This window comes from Saimiri boliviensis, chromosome X, assembly GCF_048565385.1.
Source record: "Saimiri boliviensis isolate mSaiBol1 chromosome X, mSaiBol1.pri, whole genome shotgun sequence".
In the NCBI taxonomy this organism is placed as follows: domain Eukaryota; kingdom Metazoa; phylum Chordata; class Mammalia; order Primates; family Cebidae; genus Saimiri; species Saimiri boliviensis.
In genome coordinates, this window is record NC_133470.1 from 16,883,715 (window position 1) to 16,908,562 (window position 24,848).

At 43.4% G+C, this 24,848-nt stretch overlaps 1 protein-coding gene across 5 annotated transcripts in view; it reads right to left on the minus strand.

Annotated features, from left to right (window-relative positions):
* Window positions 1-24,848, minus strand: part of MAP7D2 (MAP7 domain containing 2) — a 112,559-nt gene that overhangs the window by 17,916 nt on the left and 69,795 nt on the right. For 3 of the 5 annotated variants that reach the window (XM_074392276.1, XM_003924106.3, XM_010334881.2), the window contains 3 exons: window positions 22,635-22,745; window positions 13,428-13,570; window positions 11,555-11,682 (listed from right to left, as the gene is read on the minus strand). In XM_074392276.1, the coding sequence (XP_074248377.1) occupies window positions 11,555-11,682; window positions 13,428-13,570; window positions 22,635-22,745 (382 nt within the window). Of the gene's footprint in view, window positions 1-11,554; window positions 11,683-13,427; window positions 13,595-20,611; window positions 20,732-22,634; window positions 22,746-24,848 lie in introns of all 5 variants that reach the window. The other 2 variants (XM_074392275.1, XM_010334880.2) reach the window with 1 other exon arrangement.

The following is a 24,848-nucleotide window of genomic DNA, read 5'->3' on the forward strand; positions in this document are numbered from 1 at the left end:
GGAAAGGGAAACATTTTAAGGAGCGCAGCTGGTGATGCCATGTCCTAATCTCACTTAGGTGTTGTGACAGTGTAAAGATGGAATATTAGGCATTTTCCCACTCCCTCTCTTTAGGTGAACATCAGGGTTGAATCTGGTTTTAGCATATAGCAATAAACAAGCTGGCTTCTTTTAAAAAATGTGACAAAATATATGTAACATCAAATTTACCATTTTAACCATTTTTAAGTGTACGGCTCCAGTGGCATTAAGTACACTGATACTGTTGTGCAACCATCACCACCATCTATGTCCATTTAACACTAACTCTCCATTCCCCCTCCCCCCAAACCCTGGCAATCACACTTCTACTTCCTGTCTCTGCGAATATACCTATTCCAGGTAACTCATAGAAATGGAATGATATACTATTTGTCCTTTTATGTCTGGCTTATTTCACTTAGGAAGTCTTCAAGGTTCCCCGTTCCTTTTTAAATGCTGAGGAACAAAGCCAAAAGATGGAGATGGGGGGTGTTTTTTGGAGGGTCTCAGGTTTAAAAGAAGCTTTCTTCTCCCTACTGGGCAGATACAAAAGGTGAGGACAGGCCACTTGGTTAAAACACAGGAGCTCATTTTGTGTCTGCTGGGAAAGGGTTCATTACAGGTAAGCAAGCCTAGGCTTGGCTCCCGGTGAGTGCTGCTTGTTCAGGACACAGGTAACAGCTTAGCTGGAGATGCTCAGTTTCCCCAGAGGTCTGAACAGGGATGTTGGCATTTGTACAGAGTTCTTCTAGGAAGGATATAAAGTACTGCATACAGAAATTACAAGTCGTCACTTACAATGCTGTAGCGGGATGAATCATAAATTGCCAATATCTGATGTTTTTTGATCTATAAAAACAGCAATAAAAATGGCAAATCATCCTAATAGTCAATGACAATTTTTCGCCACAGGCTTAGAGTTACCTAATCAGATCCTGGTAGTAAGGGAAAATATGATCAGATCAATATTAAACTTGGTCTCGAAGGGAAAAATAATCCTCAAGTGGCATACAGACTGGCTGAGCTGCACGACGGTTTTCCAGTATGTTCTCATGTTAAAGGGCTAGCTCCCAGTGTCCAGGAGATCACCTTCCCCTTTTTCATCAATGTCAGGCACAGGGTCAAATAAAGGCAGGAAACTAACAGGTGATCATTTGATACAATGCATACATCATAAACATGGTGTGAATTTCTAAAATCCAGTTGTTTCCATATCAACCATTTTACTGATGTAAAAGCAGTCTACATCACATATCCACCATACAGGCTGTCCACCCCTCCCATGGCTGTCTGGCTTCTCAGCTCGACAACTCTAACCCCAAGCAGAATCCTTTCATATTGGCCCAAGTGGCTTCCCTGTGTCCTCATTCCATTAGGCCTGGAGCAACTCAGAACTCTCAAGACATCTTGTCTTTGTGTATGGTGCTTGGACTCTCTGAAGACTGTTCTCCACTCTGGCCTTGGGCCCAGGCCCCACACTCAGGTTCTCCTAAGGGATGTGGTTTTTCAGAGTGCTTAGCAATCAGGTGTTTTTTTCCAGGTACACTATATAATGCTGGTTTTCTATTTTTTCCTGGATTCTTAACAAGTAAAAGCCATGCAGAGAATCCCGCTGCCCCGCCATACACATAGGCACGCATAGCAGCTTCTTCAACCTGGCATCACTGACATTTGGGGCTGGATAGTCCTTTGTTATGAGTTGTCCTGGGCACTGTGGGATGTTTAGCAGCATCCCTGGCCTCCACTCACTAGATACCAGCAGCAATCTGCTCCCTACCCAGGTTGTGACAACCAAAAATGCCTTCAGACATTGATAAATGTCCCCTTAGAGACAAGATCTCACTCAACTGAGAATCCCTAAGACATGGGGTGGGGCGGGGAGTGAGAGAGGGACAGAGACAGAGAGAGAGAAAGAGAGAGAGAGAGAGAGAGAGAGAGAGAGAGAGAGAGAGAGAGACACACACACAGAGAGAGACAGATGTGCACACACACTGCCTGTATCCTGTAGGTAAGAGTGGAGCTGTTCTGCTTGGAGGAGGTAGTGTCCAGTCCCCACGGTGACCTTGAGGCTCCTGAGAGCCCTGGCTCCAGAGGTAATGTGTGAGTGCCTCTATGATTCAGCACGTGAGTCCTCATGTGTTCTGACACAGTCAGACCAGGTCTTTCCCCTGGCCATTTGGAGCTCAGACCTCCATTCACATTCTCTGCAGTTGTGTCCATGTTTACTGAGTGCTGTCTACACACCAGCCACTATGCTGCTAAATGTACACAGACACATATTTGTGTACACAGGTATATAAATGGTATGACACAGATACTATTATCATGGCTACTTTACAGATGAGAAAACTAGGCTTAGAGAGGTGAAATGGCTTCCCACAGTGAACTACACCACAGAACCTTCTTATAGCTCTCCTTCACTTCCTGTGTTGCCATGGTGCTAAGTCTTGAGTTTGGGGTCACCAAGACCCCAAGATGTTCTTTTTAGAAATGGCATAAAGTATTCAATAGCTGTTAGATATTGGTGTTCATCAATTAGATGGTAAATTAAAAATCCAAATAATCCTCACAGACAAAAATGAACTAAAACCAGAAGGGTGAACTGTAATAACAGGGGAGCACATGTCCTACTTGCTCACACTGACAGTGCTCCAATGAGCAGGGTTTTCCAATTAGCTACACAATGTGCACTAACTATATGTATTAGTTGAGGCTGCATTTAGGCTCAACTCATCTGTATAAAGATACGGCAGGTGGTCTTTTGCTTGGCCACGCCTTCCTTCCATGCTGTTATCTAAGGTGAGTGGTGCCCACAGTACAGCTGTATACCCACCACCTGTTTTGTCATAACCACCACGAGGGTGTCTCGAGAGACTTGGTCTAATGCCTTGACAAGATCAAAGCACATTACTGCCCCACTGGATTGTCATGTAAATGCTATGTGTCCTCTGATCCAACAACAGTACAGGGGCAGGGAATGGATTTGAAACTTGGCGAGAGAGGCTGTAGGAACAACTACTATCTCGTGGTAGATGATGCAGATGGAAACACTTCCTCATCCCATAGCATTCCCATCTTGACCTGTTGAGGAGGACTTTCTGGCATTGGAAGGCCTGGCAATTCCCACCTGATCTTCTTCCCTGCCCTCACCCTCTTCCCCATGGAATGAGGTACAATTTCTCTGATTGGTGAAACTGAGCAAAGGTGCTGGGTGTGCACAGCCCTGCCTGTTCTTGTTCTCTCCCTGGAACTTGCCTGTGAGCCCATACTCTGGGCTTCTCTAAGCAGTATAGAAAGAGGTAGCTTCTGCTCCAGGGGTCCCTGAAGAAGTGTGCCGGCACTTCTGCCCATAAATGGGTATGCGGACAAGGAGCCTTCCTGTAGACAGGATTCCGATCATGAGGTCTCAGGGCCAGACTGTAGGGATGGGTGGGAGGCCTGAACTGGCTGCAGCCTCAGCAGCCACAGCCAGCATCTGAGTTCCAACACGACCCCTGTTTCTGCTTAAATGGCTCACACACTCAGTCAGTGTGGCAGGAGCCTGCTGGCTATGTCAGACCCATCTAAGTAAATGGAAATGCAGGACAAGATCCTAATCCTAGGGAGAAAAGGCAAGGTTGACTGAGGTGGAAGAGGTTCTGACAGCCTCAAGTTGGCACAGCCCTGAACAGCCTTGGCTTCAGCTTGTTTTAAGAGAATGGTCACATGTAGGTTCAGTTCACCCCATAGACTGCAAGGTTTCATTCTAAATAAAACTGGACCAATTACCCATGAGCACGTATTTAAAAACAACTTCTACCTGAGAAGTAAGGGTGGATTATTTGGTACAAACTCATTAGGAAGTCTGCCTACAGTCCCCTACCCCAGGCCCTGCCCAATAAACAGAGTAAGTTAGAAAACACACACACACTCGTATGTACACACAAACATGACCTTCAAATTAGAGAAGTGTGGGCAAGTCATACTTTTTTTTACAGTGAGTGACCAAAACACAGAGTTAAAATAAAAAAGTTCCCAATGTTATCTGTAGTCTGTCAAGCTTTCTGCTCATCCTGCCTTGCCACTTGCTTATATGGACTTCGTGCCCTGCCAGCGGCCCTGCAAAAGTGCTAAGCACAGGTATCTGGAAGAAACTCAACGACAAAGCTGGTTTGTCAGACTCTACAGCTCTCTGTCCAGTCACACTGCTGCAAGCCAAATAAAGTCTGGCAAGCTATTTATTTTTCAGTCTCCTGGAAATAGGTATCTTGGCTGATGAAAGAAACATGAATTGATTAGGGGGGCTCACTGTGCTTATATGAAGTTTTCTTCTGAAGTACCTTTTCATCTATTTAATAAGGGTCTATTTGATTGCCACAGTAACCCAGTAAGGTAAGTGGGAAATTGCTATTAACCATATTTTAGAGAAGAAAACCAAAGTCCTAAGAGTTTAAACAATCTTTCCCAAAGAAATGCAAACAGACAAGAGTGCCAGGGCTGGCACTCAAGGCATTTGTTCTTTGTCTCACTTTTTTTTTAGCTCTTCCACTTTAATTTTTTAAGGTTCATAAAAACATAACAAAGGAGATTCACGAGGTGTGTTTAGGATGGTAAACTAGGCCTTCCAGGAACATAAGGCAAGATAATAAAACCTTTTAGGTTCCACGATTGGCAGAAAATACGAACAAACACCTCTGTAAACAGAGTGGCAAGAATAACTCTCTGGAGAGAGTTGTCACGCCTCTGAATGCAAAGTGGAACCCCCAAAGGACTTATTTCCTCCAGTTTTGGAATCTACTTCCATGTTCTCCAAAACCACTTGACTCTATGCACAGTGAGTGAACACAGCCCACTCACTGCATGGGAGGAGTCTTGGCTTCTTCATCAGCACAGCTCAGCCAATATTCTGAAAAGTTTGTTGTTTCCCAGATGAGAAAGAGTAGTTTCATACTGGAGAAACCTAGGAACACCACCTTAATCCAGTAATTAAAGTTAACGTCACCAGTAATTAAATGAACTAACATTATAGCCTCCTGATATGAGGTACTGAGAAGGACCCAACACCTCTGCCACGAGATTCCTGCCCAAAGAACACAACCTGAATGTAATCGGAGGAAACATCAGGCCTATCCAAACTGAAGGACAGTCCTCAAAACGACTAGCCTGTATTCTTTAGAAATTTCAAGTTCAGGAAAAAGAAAGGCTGAGGATCTGTTTCAGTTGAAAGAAAACTAGCCGGGCGCGGTGGCTCAAGCCTGTAAACCCAGCACTTTGGGAGGCCGAGGCAGGTGGATCACGAGGTCGAGAGATCGAGACCATCCTGGTCAACACAGTGAAACCCCGTCTCTACTAAAAATACAAAAAATCAGCTGGGCATGGTGGTGTGTGCCTGTAATCCCAGCTACTCGGGAGGCTGAGGCAGGAGAATTGCTTGAACCCAGGAGGCGGAGGTTGCGGTGAGCCGAGATCGCGCCATTGCACTCCAGCCTGGGTAACAAGAGCGAAACTCTGTCTCAAAAAAAAAAAAAAAAAAAAAAAAAACTAAGGAGGGGAGACAACTAAGTGCAACGTGGGACTCTGGATTGGACCCTGGACCAGGAAAAAAAATGATACAAAAAAATTGTGTTGGGCCGGGCATGGTGGCTAACATCTATAATCTCAGCACTTTGAGAGGCTGAGGCTGGTAGATCACTTAAGGTCAGGAGTTCGAGACCAGCCTGGCCAACATGGTGAGTGAAACTCCTTCTCTTGGGCCAGGCGCGGTGGCTCAAGCCTGTAATCCCAGCACTTTGGGAGGCTGAGGCGGGTGGATCATGAGGTCGAGAGATCGAGACCACGAGACCATCCTGGTCAACACGGTGAAACCCTGTCTCTACTAAAAATACAAAAAATTAGCTGGGCATGGTGGCGCTTGCCTGTAATCCCAGCTACTCAGGAGGCTGAGGCAGGAGAATTGCTTGAACCCAGGAGGCGGAGGTTGCGGTGAGCCGAGATTGCGCCATTGCACTCCAGCCTGGGTAACAAGAGCGAAACTCTGTCTCAAAAAAAAAAAAAAAAAAGAAAAGAAACTCCTTCTCTACTAAAAATACAAAAATTAGCTGGGTGTAGTGTTGTGCCCCCGTAATCCCAGCTACTCAGGAGGATGAGGTAGGAGAATCACCTCAACCTGGGAGGCAGAGGTTGCAGTGTGCCGAGATCGCGTCACGGCACTCCAGCCTGGGCCACAGAGTGAGAGAGAGTCTGTCACAAAAAAAAACCCAGACTCTTATTGGGACACCTGGCACAAGTTGCACATACATTATACATTAAGTAACAATACCAAGTTAACCTTTCTGATTTCCATAACAATGGAAAACAATGTCTTCGTTCTTAGGGGCAAAGGAGTATGATGTCTGCAAGTTACTGTCAAACGGTTCTGGGAGAGATCTGTGTATGTGTGTCTGTGTGTGCATCTATGAAGGATGAATGTGAGAGACTGTGCATGACTGAGTGAGGGTGATGGGGATGGGACAGATGACACAAATGTGGCTACGCGTTAATACAGGATATAAGGTATGCAAGAAAGAGTTAATACAGGATATGAGGTATGCAAGAAAGAGTTCTTTGTTCTAGTCTTGTGATTCTTTTGCAAGGTTAAAATCATTTCAAAATTAAAAAGCTTTGGTCTAAACTCAAATGATCCTCCAATAGGAATAAAAAATACAGGACTGAGTGAGTATACAGGTATGGGTGCAAGGAGGGGGTATCATTTGACATTTTCAATTACTCAAGAAAAATTTCAGATAAGAATGTAAAAGCCTACTGGAGAATGATGTGGTGGCAAAAACAGCAGTTAAATTGCCCTGGGGGGAGCCTGCTCTGCTGTAGATGCTTATCTGTGGGAGGGGATAACCAAGCCACATATCTCCCAGAGAAGCTTATGAGAAGGGCAACCAGGATCATTAAATGTCCTCAGTCACCAAAGGAACACCAAAGCTCCCTGGGAGGGAGCTTTCCATGGGCCTGTGATTTGGAGTAAAGTGGGAGGTATCTATTTTGGGCCATCCAGACACCTTTAACCTAATTTTTTCCCTCATATGGAATATGTTTTGTTTTCAATACATGATAAAGTGAAATCAAACTAGGTCCCTGATACAAAACTGATCTCAGCTATCATCTACCTCTGGAAGTAATTATCTTTGGCACACTGAGTTTTCCAAAGATGGCCATAGTAACATCTCCCATCCCATATGGATCTTATCTTTTGAGTTTATCTCTCCATTCCACTGAATCTAGGTTGGCCCAACTGCTTTGATCTTTAAAACATGGCAGACAAGTAAAGCTGTGCCAGCTCAGGGCATAGACCTTCACTGGCCTGACAGCTTTTGCTTCCTGCCCCAAAAGATGCTCGATCATGGGGCCATTTCTTGTTGGAACCCAACCACTGTCAGAAGCATAAGCCATACACAGAAGCCACAGTAGGCACTCTGGTTTGACAGCCTCAGCTGAGCTCCCAGCCAACAGCTATCATCAACTGCCAGGCGGGAAAATGGCCCATCTTGAACCTCTAGCTCAGCTGAGCTCTAGGTAACTACAGCTCCAGTCAACACTGGACTGCAATGGCATGGAAGACTTGTGTAACTCAGGTCAACCCATAGAGCAACTGCACAAAAGATCCCAAGAGAGAACCTCCTAGTAAGCCCAAGTCACAGAACTGTGAAAATGAATAATAAATTATTGTTTAAGTAACTCAATTTTGGGGGCTTTGTTACAGCAGCAACAGAAAACTGAAACATTACCTATCATAATGACCAAACTGATTTACAATATATTTCTAAGAATATAAACCCATTAGAGAATATTTCATACTGAAAACCCAGAAGTACAGGTAGCATCAACACTCAGAGGCAGAGACAGGCTGGACAAATCCACTTGGCCACATTGGATTTATTTTCTCTAGGTTATAGGAACAAAGCTATGCTCCATCTATGTCTTTCAGGGTGCTGCAGAATCTAGTTTTCTAAAACCCATGCAAGTACTCAACAATGAAAACAATGAAAATAAACTTGACCACTTAAAAGAGCAATGCTATTAAAATGCACAGTCACCCAACGGTGGCTTAATTTATCTGAGACCAGGCAGGAGAACAATACACTGCTAGAGCTTAGTGTATTGTTCACAGGAGGTCACAGAAAAAGGGACCATTAATAACATGACCTGCCTGGGATTCTGGATGGGGGAGTTCAAAGGGTCTAATTAAGCCCCCTTTCAAAGCCACATCATTTCCAGTGTGTTTTTAAAATCACACACTTGGTCTGCACAGAAGGAATGTCAAAAATATCAGTTTTGGTGGGGGTTTGTTTTGTGCATGGCACCATTCTAAAAATCAAGTAAGTCTTTCTCTTTTACTATCTTTTTTCAACAATGAGTGTGCAAGAGAATATTTATGCAACATGTAAGGTATTAAGAACGATATAGGCCGGGCGCGGTGGCTCAAGCCTGTAATCCCAGCACTTTGGGAGGCCGAGGCGGGTGAATCACGAGGTCGAGAGATCGAGACCATCCTGGTCAACATGGTGAAACCCCGTCTCTACTAAAAATACAAAAAATTAGCTGGGCATGGTGGCACGTGCCTGTAATCCCAGCTACTCAGGAGGCTGAGGCAGGAGAATTTCCTGAACCCAGGAGGCGGAGGTTGCGCCATTGCACTCCAGCCTGGGTAACAAGAGCGAAACTCCGTCTCAAAAAAAAAAAAAAAAAAGAATGATATAAATGGTCAGGCGCAGTGGCTCACAGCTGTAATTATACCACTTTGAGAGGCCAAGGCGGGTGGATCACTTGAGGTCAGGAGTTCAAAACCAGCCTGACCAATATGGCAAAGCTCCATCTCTACTAATATATAAAAATTAGCCAGATGTAGTGTTATGTGCCTGTAATCCCAGCTACTTGGGAGGCTGAGGCAGGAAAATTGCTTGAACCTGTGGGGCAAAGGTTGCAGTGAGCCGAGACTGTGCCACTGCACTCCAGCCTGGGCGACAGAGTGAGACCCTGTCTCCAAAAAAAAAAGAATGATATAACTAGCCAGGCACAGTGGCTCGCACCTGTAATCCCAGCACTGCTGGCTTCCCTACTTTTGAGGTTTAGGAACTCAGACTGGCTTCCTTGCTCCTCAGCTTGCAAATAGTCTATTGTGGGACTTCACCTTGTGATTGTATAGTTAACGTTCCTTAAAAAACTCCCCTTCATATATACATCTATCCTATTAGTTCTGTCCCTCTGGAGAATCCGGACTAATACAGGCTGTTTACCTTTCTTATCGTTTGTGTGTTCACTGGAGTAGCACTTTTAATTTCCTTCAATAAATTTTCCTTTGCATTCATGACCTGGCTAACTAGTCCCAGAGGCCTAGCCTTCAGCCCGTGTCAGCTTTTGATGTTGACTTCCTCACTAAGCTCAATCATTTCTAGCTTTTTTTTTTAAATTGCATTTTAGGTTTTGGGGTACATGTGAAGAACATGCAAGATTGTTGCACAGGTACACACATGCCAGTGTGATTTGCTGCCTTCCTCCCCCTCACCTATATCTAGCTTTTGATTTAAAGTGAGAGATGTGTGGCTCTTCCTTTCACCTGGACACTAAGAGGCCTTTGTTGGGTTAATTGGCCTCGTTTCAATATTACTGTGTCTCAGGGAGCAGTGAGATCCAAGGAGAGGGAGACGAGGGAATGACCTGTCAGTGGAGCTGCCAGAACACACACATTAAGTTTGCCATCTTTTATGGGGGCAATTCATGACACTCCAAAACAATTTTAACAGTAACATCAAAGATCATTGATCACAGATCACCATAATGGATATAATAATAGTGTTTGGATATTTTGGGAATTACTAAAATGTGACACAGAGACAAGAAGTGAGCACACACTATTGGAAAAATGGCACCAATAGACATGCTCAATGCAGGGTTGCCACAAACCTTCAATTTGTTAAAATAGAAACAAAAAACCAGTATGTGCAAAGCGCAAAGTACGACAAAACTAGGTATACCCGTAATTCTCATTTCTATAGAAGATACTACCACTTACAATAATAATGATGAAACTTGCAAGCTAGTATCCCTGCAGAGACCATAAGTCCAAATTCCAGCAAAAGAGAGAGGGTGGAATCTGTAAAAGTCTCAGCATAAACTAGGCTTTTCTTTCTATTAATGTAAATGTCCCAAATTAACACTAGAGTAATGATGCATGGGTGGAAGCTGAAAAAGGTTCAGAAATAAGACAGAGGGAAAGGGATCATGGAGCCCACATAAGACATTTAAAGAGGAGGTAAGATAACAATACCATCACCAAAGATAGGCAATACTAGCACAGAAAGGTTACAATAAACTAAAAACAAACAAAGAAAAGCAGGCTTTTAATTCAGTAATGTGCTATGGATTTTCCTTATAGAAGACAAACACATCAATAGCAGGTATTAGTAGTGTATCGAAACCATAGTGATCTCCAAAAAAATATTAATAGTAGTGAAAAAGTTTGTTACAAAACAACACATTGGGAATTTAAGAGCTGATGTCATCTTGAAATATTTTTGACAAATTTGCAAGTGTTCATTAAATTTGTGTTTTATCTGACATTCTCTGAACTAAACTGATACACTGAATAAGGTTTATATGATTCTCTCCATATAAAAATTTTCCTATTTTCCCAAATTAAATCCTATTTCTCTTTCTTTCTCTGTCCTACCAAAGATGGTTTCCACTGTCCTACTGGACTGAATTATTTACTGAGTCACTCTTGTCAGTTACTGTCAGTAAAATATTTTAATGACTTAAGACCTTCGTGGTCACACAGTTATTGTACATTTTTCAGTTACATGGTTTCAATGGTGAGTTTACCCAGTTCCTAACAAAAATTAGCTGCACATGGTGGTGCATAGTGCATGGGCAGGGAGTTACTTGGGAAACTGAGGCGGGGGGATCACCTGAGCCTAGGAGTTGGAGGCTATAGTGTGCTGTGATTATGCCTGTGAACAGTCACTGCACTCCAGGCCTGGGCAACACAACAGTACCCCATCTCTTAAAAACACACACACACACACACACACACACACACACACACACACACACATATTTGCTTCACTAAAACACAGCTGACCATGGCTGACAAGTTTTTATTGTATCTCCATTAAAGAGAGAGACAACAAGGTGGGGGAGAAGGATGACCATGTGGGGAGGAACCAAAGCCCAATGCAATCACTTAAATCCAAATGTAACTGGAGGAAAAAGAGAATACCAAAAAAGCAAAATGGGATTCATGGACCTAAAGAGAAAATGCTGAATGCATCATCTTGGTAAATAAATGTCCCAGATGCACTGGGGTCCCTTAGGAAAGGATCTTTCACCCAGAAGATACACAGAGAGTCAAGTCAGGTAACTCCAAGGCCAGCATTTCTCTCACTGAGCTCTTCTGGCTGGCCATGCCTTATGGGGAGCAGGAGCTGCAACACGGGATGGCACAAAGCCCTAGCAAACTGACTCACAACAGTTAGACTGTCTGGCAAAGGAGAGAGATGCTTACTTGGATATCACAGGAGAAGATGGTCTCTTAGGAATGCTTCCAGAAAGCTCGCATCTTCTAAGAGGGGACCCAAAACTCACAGTGGGAAGAGAAGTTGCTGTTCGTTGCCCCCGCTTCACCTTCTCCACCTGTAGGGGACATAGGATAGCCACAGTCCATAACTGGCAATACTTCCGCAGTTTATAAGAATAACTCCTCAAATGGAACAATGCACAGCTTTCAGAGGGATCGATATGAAGCTATAATGCATCACCTAATAGGCATCTTTGCAGGGAGGCATGATGAAGTCATCACATTTACATTATCCAGTTAAAAAAAAAAAAAACAGTCTCAAAATACAAAGATTTCCTTCTCCTAGTTATCGTTCAAAGAGTTAAGAACAGAATCTATTATAGTCCTGGACATACAGGAACTGAAAAGGGTGCAAAGATGTACAAAAACTTATAGATGGGTAAAAACGTGGTTATACTTTCCAAGACAGTGAGCTGTGGCCCCTGACGGTATACATGGTATAATGGGGATTGCAACCCCACCCAGTCCTGTAGGTCTTCCCATTACCTCCCTTGGCAGAAGGGAACAGACATCAGTGCCTAGCCTGCAGACAGTGCTCCACAAGGGTTAGCTTCCTTTCCTCCCTATCACACTTTTCTGCAGCAAACCCTCATTTGGCCCCCACACTCACATCCATCAGTCCCTTTCAACACGAATCCACTGTATAGTAAAATCCAAGAGTTTAAAACAGGTACTTCTAAGACTCACGACATATTTGAAAATAAAATATGGTATTATAAAATGCAGTAGTTTTAAAATAAGTCCAGACATTATTTAGTATTCCTCCCTTCAACAGGTGAGACTTAATTCCTCTTCCCTTGAGCGTGGGTTGATCTTAGTGACTTACTTAAAGGACACTGCAGCTTCTCCCTTGCAATCTCTCTGATAGCTTGCTTGGAGGGAAGCCAGCTGTGGCATCATTTGGACACTCAAGCAGCTTTATGAACAGGTCAATGCAGTGCGGAACTAAGGCCTCCTGCCAACAGCCGTGAATGAGCCATCTCACAAGAGGCCCAGCCATGCTTTCAGATGCTGCAGCCCTGGCCAACATCTTGACCACACCTCATGAAAGACCTTGCACCAGAACAACTAAGTCACTCTGAATTTCTGATCCAAAGAACCCATGAGTTAATACATATTTGTTGTTTTAAGCTGCCAAGGTTTGAGGTGATTTGTTAAGTAGAAATGGATAACTAACAAAAGTAGTACGGCATGTGTAATTTCTGAATAAATAGACACAATTGTGTATAAATAAATAGACACAACTGTTCAACATTTACTGAAAGTGCCAGTATGCCACCAAAAATATTTAAGCTGGGCATAGTAGCACATGCCTATAGTCCCAGCTACTCAAGAGGCTGAGGCAGGAGGATTACTTGAGCCCAGAAATTCAAGGTCAGCCTGGGCAACATAGAAAGACCTCATCTCACAAAAACGTTTAATGATTACTTTTGTAGGTAAAAGTTGACATAGATCCTCAGTTCTAGTTAGGTGCACAGGCAGAACTGACCCAGAATCTGATATCCGTAAAGAGGAAGACCAGGATATTTAGAACATTCCTTCTGACTCCTGTCCTCTGGAGGGCAGGCTGTGACAAGGACAGCATTAAGAATTTGCTCCAAGGTACTAAGACTTAAGAGGGTCCAAAAAGTTAAAGGATTTTCAAAGGTTGGGTAAAATTTTGAACTAGATCTACCCTTTCCTGCTTTGAGCAGTCCTGGGAGACTGACAGAAACAGAGCCCAGGTCAAGCACAGAAGTAATCACACCATCAGACAGAACACAGTCTGGAGGAGTGAGTGGCTAGGTGGTTTTAAACTTACCAGAGAGGCCTCTCCTCCCACAAGGGCTTCTTTCCCAACATCTCCTGTGTCAGATGTAGATGTAGATGTAGATGCAGCTTTCTTCTTCTCAATGTTTCGAGTTGGCGAAGACTTGTAAGAAGGGTTAAGAGGGCCAAGAAGAGCTAAACGAGGACAGACAGGGAATACTAGAAAGTTACAGTATAACGGCCAGAAAGACAGAGTACAGATAGGAAAAGTAGAGCAGAGATTTGGGAAGAACACATTTCTATTAAAATATGACCTGGGCAATCAACACCACACTTTTCTGTTGTACACAGGATGGATCCTAAAAAGGCTCCCATACTCAAGTGTCAAGTTTATTCAAGTTAATTTCAGGGATTAAAAGTCTGTACTTTGGAGCCACAGAGACCTAGCACTGCCACCTAATAGCTGGATCTCCTTAGGCAGGTTACTTAACCTCTCCAAACATCAATTTCCTTGTGCAGAAAAGGGTTAACATAGCAGATCTGACTGCTGTTCTTGGAAAGACCTGATTACATGGGTGGCCCTTGGCTGGCATCTAGGAACTTAGATTTCAGGAGCGTTCCCACCATTAACTGATGGGTGTCTAAACTGTACATAAACAGTATGGTTTATACTAAGCACTTCTTTTCTTGTGGGAGTCTGGAATCTGGGTATGTGCCTGGGAAGGGATGCCTACATAACCAGCTCCCAGTAAAAACCCTGGGCACTGAGTTTCTAGCTAGCTTCCCAGCCTGGCAACATTTCATACATGTTGTCACAATGTGTTGGTGGAGGAATTAAGCTCGTCCCGTGTGACTCCACTGGGAGAAAAGTCTTGCAAATCTGCACCTGGTTACCTCTGGACTTAATCCCATACACCTCTTCCATTTCCTAGTTTTTTTCATGTTTCCTCCTGCTATAATAAATCACAGCCATAGGCCAGGCATGGTGGCTCACTTGAGCTTAGGAGGTTGAGACCAGCCTGGGCAACGTGGCGAAACATCAGCTCTACAAAAAATACAAAAATTAGCTGGGCACAGGGGCACACACACTCCTGCAGTCCCAGCTACTCTGCAGGCTGAAGTGGGAGAATCGCTTGAGCCTGGAAGGTCGAGGCTGCAGTGAGTCAAGATCATGCCACTACACTCCAACCTAGGTGACAGAGCAAGATCCCATCTCAAAAAAAAAAAAAAAAAAAAAAAAAAGCGAAGAAAGAAAAAATAAGTCACAGCCACGAGTGCAACTATGTGGATTCTTCCAAGTTCTAGTCAATTATCACACCTGGGGAGGTCTTGGGGAACCCTGCTACAACAAATGTCAGAAATGGGAATCGCTGGAATGACTCTGATTTGCTGAAATATGGTAAAATCACATTTTGGGAAAAGGACAAAAGGGTAGAGAACAAACTTGTGGTCCCTGGGTGGCTATGAAGTTATCCATAGTATAAAACAGCAGCTGAGCTGTTGTGAGAGGCGAAAGTGACCTACGGAATTTAAAGATGACTGGTGCAGTTCCCAGACAGTTGGCTCAATGGACCCCCCCGGCTGCTTTTGGCTGTGCTAGCTAAAGTGAGGGAAAAAGCGCAGCCCAGGTGATGCCTTTGGTTTTTGTTTTCTCTTCCAAGTGACAATGGGACATAACTTCCTCACTGTTTGCCAGCAATGGGTGGGTTGGAATTTAAACTCCAAATACTACAACCAGGACAAGTCTCTATAATAGGTTTTTCTGCTATGGCTTTTGTCTAATGGAGCCTCTGGAAAAAGGGAGATGTGAAAAGATAGGCAATTTCCAGAAAAATACATGCTTTTGGAGTTTTAAAAATCAACTAGGGACCACTGTAAATATAGAATGTCCTCCATGGGACCCAAAACTATAAAAAGATCCTGGATGCTGCTAGACTGTCTGGGTCACATACAAGTGTCCACAAGACAGGGCTTGTTCTCTGACGGGACCATCAACGATCAAGCTGCTCACTGGCTCTTTATTTCTGATGCAGAGTCTGATTATATTCCCAAAAATGATTCCTACAAAGGCTTCAAGTTATATCACAGGCGATGTCACTCTTTCAGCCATCCCTGACAGATTGAACTCCATCCCCTCTGGGGAACGTGTCACTACTGTTAATGTTTTGTGCTTAATTTTCTGGAGTAGCTGCAGTTTGTAATAGACTGAGATCCTGACTATATTTCTTCTGCCTTTCTCTCACTACACATGTCAGTAAAGCAATTTGTTAAATGCAGCTGTCACTGGAAAGGGATTGATCTTTTCTAGGCTGCTCACTGGATAAACGATAAAGATGAAAGGGCTCAGACGTGATACAAACCTACTTTAAAATGTTTTGAAAATTTAGGATTTTAACCTAATACTTACACAATATATCTTTCTGGTTAAGTTGGATAAAAATGGGTTTTTTAAAAATGCTTTTGTCCTTTCTTTGAAAGGTCTGAGTGAGAGTAGGGGATGATTAAGAAAATGTAGTTCTGATTATTGAATAGGACATGGAGACAAACAACAAATCCAACACCTGGGGTGATAATAGGGAGAGGGAAGGACAGTTGTGTTCTGTTTTCCATAACTGCTCCTGGAAGCTCTCTCCTTCTTCCGTGCTGAAAGTACCTTGGACTCGGACCCATGGCTGAGCCTAAGATGGCACATGACAGCATGACTATGAGCCTGCAGGGGTGGGGCCAGCTCCTGCATGTCTCCACAGAATACCTCCAGATTCCATCTGCACTTGCCAGGAAGATGTAGCAGGGTCACTGACAGAACTGTTTGGTACTGATGGCCTCAGGCAGCCCCCATGAAACCTGGGACTGAGCTGAATTACCTGCACTGGACTGAGCACCCTGAGGCACGAGGCACCACAGTGGGAGCCACGCTGCAGACTGCCTGACCAGTGATACCCTGCTGGTGTACCCTAACATCTTCAACTCTGTTTCCAGGGAACCACATGAGCCCATGGGGATCATACTTCCTGTGTGTGTGCCATGATTATCATGACACTGCCACAGCCCGGGAAGGCATTCAGGTCAGTTTCAACTTACTGGCCAGAGCTATTCTGGGCTGGAGTTGATGCCACGGGCCAGGTAAAAAGATTCATACAGCAACTGATGGAGGAGGCCATCTGGCTGCCTCAAACAGACCTTTCTGAGGCTAGGTACAGTGGCTTATACCTGAAATCCCAGCACTTTCGGAGGCTGAGGTGGGAGGATTGCTTGAGTCCCAGAGTTTGAGACCAACCTGGGCAACACAGGGAGACCCCATTTCTTAAAAAAAAAAAAAAATATATATATATATATATATATATATATATATATATATATATATATAGCTAGGTTTGTAGTGCACACCTATAGTTGCAGCTTCTCGGGAGGCTTAGGTGGGATGATCACGTAAGCCCAGGAGTTTAAGGATGCAGTGAGCCATGATTATGCCACTGCACTCCAGCTTGGGTAAGAGCAACAGAGCAAGACCTTGTCTTCACAAAAAGAAAAAGAAAGAAAGAAAAAAAAGAAAAAGACAGACCTTCTGGTTAATTGGATTTGCTTTAACCACTAAGTCCAGAACTCCTAAAGGCCATAACTGAGATCAATACTGCAGGATGGTCTCACCCTTTGCAGTGTATGGCCCTACTGAAAAATTTTCTGTAAAGACACCATGGCCGAGAGTTAAGTGGATGAGCTGCGCAAAAACAGTTAACATAGCAGGTCTGACTGCTGTCCCTAGAAAGGCCTGCTTACAAAGTTAGCCCTTGGCCGGCACCTGGAAACTTAGATTTTGGGAAGGTCCTCCCTCTAACTGATGAGTGGCTCACTGGGCATAAACAAATAACATGGTGTATACTGAACACCTGTTTTCCTTCTGGGAACCTGGAATTTGGGTATGTGCTGGGCAAGGGATGCATGTGACCAGCCCCCTGTAAAAACCATGGGCATTGAGTCTCTAAAAAGCTTCCCTGGTTGGCAACATTTCATATTTCATACATGTTGTCACAACTCATTGCTGGGGTGAACGGTGTCCTGAGTGACTCCACTGGAGAGGACTTGGGAAGCTTGTACCTGGTCTTCCCTGGACTTTGTCCCATGTGCCTTTCCCCTTTGCTGACTTTGCTTACATCCTTTCATTGGGAATCCTGTGAGTCTTCCTAACAAATAAGTGATCCTGGAGTTGCTCTTAGGGACCCCCAAAATATTCATTATCCTCAAAATGGGGTACTTCCTACTTGCTAGGGTTTTTTGAGATATAACTCACATACCATAAAATTCACCCTTTAAAAAGTATACAGGACAGGCATGGAGGCTCACACCTGTAATCCTAGCACTTTGGGAGGCTGAGGCAGATGGGTCGTGCTTGAGCCCAAGAGTTGCAGACCAGCCTGAGCAACAGACAAAGTGAGACCTTGTCTCTACAAAGAATCCAAAAAATTAGCCAGGCATGGTGACATGTGCCTGGCGTCCCAGCTACTTGAGAAGCTGAGGTAAAAGGAAGGCTTGGAGCTCGAGGCTTCAGTGAGCTATAGTCACATCACTGCATTCCACCCAGGGCAAAAGAGCAAGACCTTGTCTTTATTTTATATTTATATATAAATATATATATGTGATATATATAAATACGCCGGGCGCGGTGGCTCAAGCCTGTAATCCCAGCACTTTGGGAGGCCGAGGCAGGTGGATCACGAGGTCGAGAGATCGAGACCATCCTGGTCAACATGGTGAAACCCCGTCTCTACTAAAAATACAAAAAATTAGCTGGGCATGGTGGCGCTTGCCTGTAATCCCAGCTACTCAGGAGGCTGAGGCAGGAGAATTGCTTGAACCCAGGAGGCGGAGGTTGCGGTGAGCCGAGATCACGCCATTGCACGAGCCTGGGTAACAAGAGCGAAACTCCGTCTCAAAAAAAAAAAAAAAAAAAAAAAAAAAAAAATATATATATATATATATATATATATATTTATTAGATATATTATATATATATCTAATAAATATATACACATACATACACACACACAATTTGAGGTTTTTAGTATACTCACAAGGTTGTGGAACCATAACCACAGTCTACTTCTACGTTTTCAAGATTCCTCAAAGAAACTATTTGTCCATTAAGCAGTCACTCCCCTTCCCTTTTTCCTCCAGTCTCTGATAACCACCATCTACTGTCCATAGAGATGGATTTTCCTATTTCAGACATTTCACATAAATAGAAGCATACAATTTGTGGCCTTCTGTGACTGGCTTATTTCACTTAGCATAATATTTTCAAGGTTCATCCATCCTGTGGCATGTATCTGTATTTCTTTTTTTTTTTTTTTTTTTAGATGGAGTCTTACTCTGTTGCCTAGGCTGGAGTGCAGTGGTGCGATCTCAGCTTACTACAGCCTCCACCTCCTCGGCTCAAGCGATTCTCCTGTTTCAGCCTCCTCAGGAGCTGCGATTACAGCTGTGTGCCATCACATCCAGCTAATTTTTATATTTTTAGTATTTTAAGTAGGGACAGGGTTTCACCATGTTGACCACGCCAGTCTCAAACTCCTGACCTTGGGTGAACCACCCGCCTCGGTTTCCCAAAGTGCTGGCATTATAGGCGTGAGGCACCATCACTGGCCTGTATTGCTTTTTACAGCTGAATAATATTCTACTTTATGGGTATATCACATTTTGTTTATCTATTCATCCACTGAAGGACATTTGAGTTGTTTCCACTTTGTGGCTATTGTGAATTAAGTTTTTGTGTAAACATATGTTTTTATTTTCCTTGGCTGTATACCTAGGAGTGGAATTGCTGGGTCATATGGGAACACTATGCTTAAGTTTTTAAGGAGCTGTCAGGCCGTGTTCCACAGCAGATGCATCATTTTACATTCCCACCAGCAGTGTGTGAGGGAAGAGTGTCTCCACCTCCTCCCCTTTAAAAAAAATTCTAGGCCGGGCGCGGTGGCTCAAGCCTGTAATCCCAGCACTTTGGGAGGCCGAGGCGGGTGGATCACGAGGTCGAGAGATCGAGACCATCCTGGTCAACATGGTGAAACCCTGTCTCTACTAAAAGTGCAAAAAATTAGCTGGGCATGGTGGCACGTGCCTGTAATCCCAGCTACTCAGGAGGCTGAGGCAGGAGAATTGCCTGAGCCCAGGAGGCGGAGGTTGCAGTGAGCCGAGATTGCGCCATTGCACTCCAGCCTGGGTAACAAGGGCGAAACTCCGTCTCAAAAAAAAAAAAAAAAAAAAAAAAAAAAAAAAAAAAATTCTAGTCATCCCAGAGGGTGTGAAGTGGCATCCCACTCTGGTTTTGATTTTCATTTCCCTAATGATTAATGATGTTGAGCATCTTATGTACTTATTAGCTGTCTGTATGTATAACTTATTTGCCTAAACAGTATAACTCTTTGGAAGCAGCTACAACTAGGCAGAAGTTTTATGTCATTTATGTATCATCACACTGAGTACACTATCTTGGGAATAGAGAGCAGATCTGACCTTAGGTGGACACAGTACTGCTCATTTGCAAACAAAGAGAATGCCAGCCCCCATGAATCGTGACATGATGACTTGATCTGCTTTGACAAAGGCAGGGCTTTGATGGTCTGGCCCAGCGTTTCTCAGACTTCAATGTGCAGGTTGGCTGGGGCCTTCCGACCAAGCTCCTAGATGCCGCTGCCATTGCTGGTCCATGGATCACCTTTTGAGTAGTGAGGCTCTAGACTTCTGTTGAGCTTTTATTCTGTGCTAATCATTGTGTTATATCATTTGTGTGCACTATCTCATTTAATCCTCACAACAATTTAAAATAGCTCCATCTTATAGATGAGAAAACTAAGGTTTAGAGAAGTTAATTAACTTACCCCAAATGGTGAGGGCTAGTGAATGGCAGAGCTAGCTACGGGACTCCCCAGACTGGTCTACAAGCTATTCTGCCACACCATCTCTTAAGAAAAGTCTACTAACTAACCTCCAGCGTTCATCAAGTGGAGTTTTCTTCCCCTAAAATACATGCTCTCACTCATAAAATAATTTACTCACCTCTGTGACACTTAAAAGAAACATAAAACAGCAAAACAATCGTAGAAGATGTTATTAACCAATGAAGATGTTTCACGAAGCCAGCAAATAGGAAGCAAAATCCAAAAATTCAGGAGTAAATCCTAGGCTGACCAACACCTCTTTGGGCATTTTCCTTGGTGTTACCAGCTTAGCCTCTTTTACCTGAGTTACTGGCCTGCCCAGAGAGCCTGAATGAAGTTCTGCTTCTCGCTAAAGAAGACTGTGTAGGTGTCAACAGTCGCGAAAGAATGGCTTCCATTTCACTAAAGTACATGTGATGAGCTGAGGGATGGAATCAAATGAAAATTTTAAAAAGTGAAACTAAAAACAAAATAAAACATTTAAATAACACAGTGCATGGTGCAAATTAACTTTTGGGTGGCAGAACAAATGTGGAAAATAAAAATATTTGAACAAAGGATGGATTTGGAGTTCATCGTAGTAAAATAAAACAAATAATGTGTCATTTAGAGTTTGGGAGACTGCATTAATTGTCATGAGGTACCAGAATCCATTCAATATGCTACTGCAGTACAGTGACCTGTATCACTCAGAGAGTTAACCCACCTCCCAGATGTAATATGGACTCAAGAAATCATTTACGGCCACGCATGGTGGCTCATGCTTGTAATCCCAGCACTTTGGGAGGCCAAGGCAGTGGGGTCATTTGAACTCAAGAGTTTGTGACCAGCTCAGGCAACATGGTAAAACCTCATCTCTACAAAATATAGAAAAAAATTAGCTGGGCGTGGTGGCGTGTACCTGTAGTTCTAGCTACTCAAGGCAGAGGTAAGAGGAGGGCTTGAGCCTGGGAGGCAAAGACTCCAAGTGAGCCAAGACTACCACTGCACTCTAGCCTGGGCAACAGAAAGCCTGTCTCAAAAAAAAAAAAAAAAAATCCTTTACTCCAAGTAGATCTAACATTGAAAAAAATTATGCCTATAAAACACTTGTTTTAGGTCCTCTGCTAAGAAAGATTTCATAACACACTGATTTTTAAATGAAATGTCATCCTGTAATAGTATAAAAATACATATTTTCATACCTTTTCCATGTCGATAAGGGCAAAAATTAGGTGAGAGGCACAAAAATACAAACAGCCAACTAATTATCAGCTTTAATGAAAGATAGTAGTATTCATAATCTAGAAGTCAATGATGAAAATATTTAGATCATTTTTGAATGTATTATATATGGCAATGAATTAATTTTTCTCTCACTCTGTACTCAGCACTTCATCACTTCCAGGTTCCTGGTGCTTACCACAAACTGCATCACAGATCAGTAGCGCTATGAACCTTATAGGGTCTCTGACACAGATAACACGCCTCTGGGATAGAGGTACAAGAATGTCAGTGGAAACAACCAGGAAGACACACCAGCCTCTGCCAAGTTGCAACTAGCCTCCTGCTCTGCCCTTGGTGATAACTTGTGCTAAACACTCCACTGACACCTGACACTTCTTCGGTGTTGCTTTAAAATAGACATTTAGTGCATGGAGAGCTTTCCTCACTTCCTTAACCTGTATGCTCTGAAAGGTATAAACTCAGACTTTCAGTGACTTATCTGAGCCTCTGTGAGGATGCAGACCATGTTAAATCTACTAAGGTTCCGGAACTGGCACGTGTCCTATACATATCATCTCCCAATTCAAAACAGAGTGCCCATCCTTTTCCTCTTTTGGAGGCCTCATTAGTTCTGTGCTTCTCTTTTTATCTACAAAATGGGCAGGCCGATAAACCACAAATGACTGCGGAGCCCCACTGTTCCACATATCTAAGCCTCCCATGTAACTGTAACTTATCAATTCTGCTCTTTCTGGCTAATCAACTGTATTCCATCATTGACCAGGCAGTTACTTTAGTGGTCACATCTGCCCACTGGTTAATTAATTCCTGAGGAGGATAACTCATACATGCAATGTAGAAAACAGAACGGTCTCTTTCAGACTGGGAGACTGTATTAATTCCTGCCTCTATTTAACAACGACCTGGCTCTAAAGAGCCATGCCACGTTCCAAAGTCTCACCGACAAGGCCCTAGGGCTCCCACATTCGGACCGTAAGACTAGGACAACGATGGTATCTGCAGAAGGCTCAAGAGGAGGCTCTCATAAAGACCAATGTTAAGATGCTCACACCAGAAAATAAACAAACTGGAAAGACCAAGTCTACACGTTCACTTGCCTCGGTCTGGGGAATGGGATATTGCCACGGTGGATGAAGACAGGCGTTTACTCATGGGAGGCTCCGTCGGCTTTGGCAAATTCATAGTTGATGTTGAAAGTTTGTCACATGCTGCAGAGAAATGCATTAAAGACATTGGTATTCATCACACTACTGTAGAACCGAGAAACACATATCCCAAAGTGTCCTTCCTGTCCTCATCCACATACCTCCTAAATGCTGTGGCACAGTATGCTCTGCTTTCATCATCCTGGCATATCATTATCCTAATCTGGAAACACCCAGGCTACAGCGGCCCTTGGTCTGCAGCAATATCTCTGCAATTTCTTCACTCTGTTGTCATCTTCAATTTCAAACGTTCAACCTCACTCAACTGTTCAACTAAAGCCATGTTAATCCCACCAACAAATCATTTTCTTTTGTCTAGGGCTTTCTGTGTATGCTTACATCACAGGAAAACAAAACCAACCTGGACCCAGAGATAAATCACCACTGGAAAACGTCCTATGGTCTGACTGTCACTGCTTGCTGAAACCGATTCTTTTCTGAAGACTTGGTTGCAGAGAAATGAAATCTGCCCTCTCGGAGTTGTATTTAAATGCAGAACAGCCTCTTTAGTAGTTGGTTTTCTTTCTCTTACTTAGTAAGAGACAGATCAAAATGGTCCTTTCACAAATGCTTTAACTTTTTGAGGTTAGGATTTTAACAGGAGACCTTGAGTTTGCTGTTCTTATTATGTTCCAGTCATTATTTCAGACTGGTCTCTAAATTTAACCATCATAGCAAACAAAGAGATGATGACAGTGCCCTGCCAAGCGATGTTGGAGCCTGAGGCCAAAGGAAAAATGTGTGCTCTTGGTTGTAGAAAAAGCAAACTCATCAATAATATTTCCAAAATCTACTCCTCTGCTCATCTTGTTTTCACCTGAGAGAACTGCCATGTTCTATAATTGCTGCTGACCAAATGATAATCTTAAATAATTTTTAATTAACTTAAGCTGAAGTAAAAGTATAATAAATTTGGTTTGGGTAGAAATAAAATATTTAAAATGGAAATGATGTGAGTTTTAATACTCCTACTTTTTAGTTTTTCCATATTTTAAGCTACTTTAATGTTCTGACAAAATTAAACATTAGAAATTACATAAAACCATGTATATAGGAGTGTACATTTTCCTTTTTGTTTCAGGCTCTGATATGGCTAAGCCCTGCTTTTTGGAAATGTGCTGTTTTGTTTATTATGGATTATTCTGCATTCATTTTGATTTTTAAAAATACCACATTAAGATATTATTTGATCTTGATTACTGAGATTTTTGGCATTCCCTTAAAACGTATGCTCTAGTCAAGTACTGTACCCATTTCACCCTGGTCTGGGCCCTGGGTGCTGATTCCCAGTGGGTGATTACTCAACTCTCTGTGCACCTTTCTTTCCGCCCCCAATCTTTTTTTTTTTTTTTTTTTTTTTGAGATGGAGTCTTACTCTGTTGCCCAGGCTGGAATGCAGTGGCATAATCTCGGCTCACTGCACCCACTGCCTTCCAGGTTCAAGCGATTCTCCTGCCTCAGGCTCCTGAGTAGCTGGGGCTACAGGCACCCGCCACCACATCCGGCTAATTTTTGTATTTTTAGTAGAGGCAGGGTTTCACTACATTGGCCAGGCTGGTCTCAAACTACTGACATCAAGTGATTCACTTGCCTCAGCCTCCCAAAGGGCTTGGATCACAGGCGTGAGCCACTATGCCCAGCCTCCCTGTACCTTTCTTAGAGGGAAGGCCAGTGCCCACACTAGAGGTAACTCTGCCTGCGCAGCAAAATTACTGTTACAAAGCACTACCGGCAAGGATTATTCATTGTCAAAGGAATGTCAGAAACCAAGGGTATTGATTCCTACTGCTAATATGACCTTCTGCATTGCTGGTAAATACTGCATCCCTTTTACACATTTTTTTATGCCAGTTGAAGATGGAATGAATTTCTAAAGCCATTCTTAAATGGGAACAAAGTTTTGCTAATTCTGTTCTTGATCTAGACCAGGCGTCCCCAAACTACGGCCCCCTGAGGCCATTTATCCGCCCCCCCGCCCCCAACGCCCGCCGCACTTCAGGAAGGGGCACCTCTTTCACTGGTGGTCAGTGAGAGGAGCACAGTATGTGGCGGCCCTCCAACGGTCTGAGGAACAGTGAACTGGCCCCCTGTGTAAAAAGTTTGGGG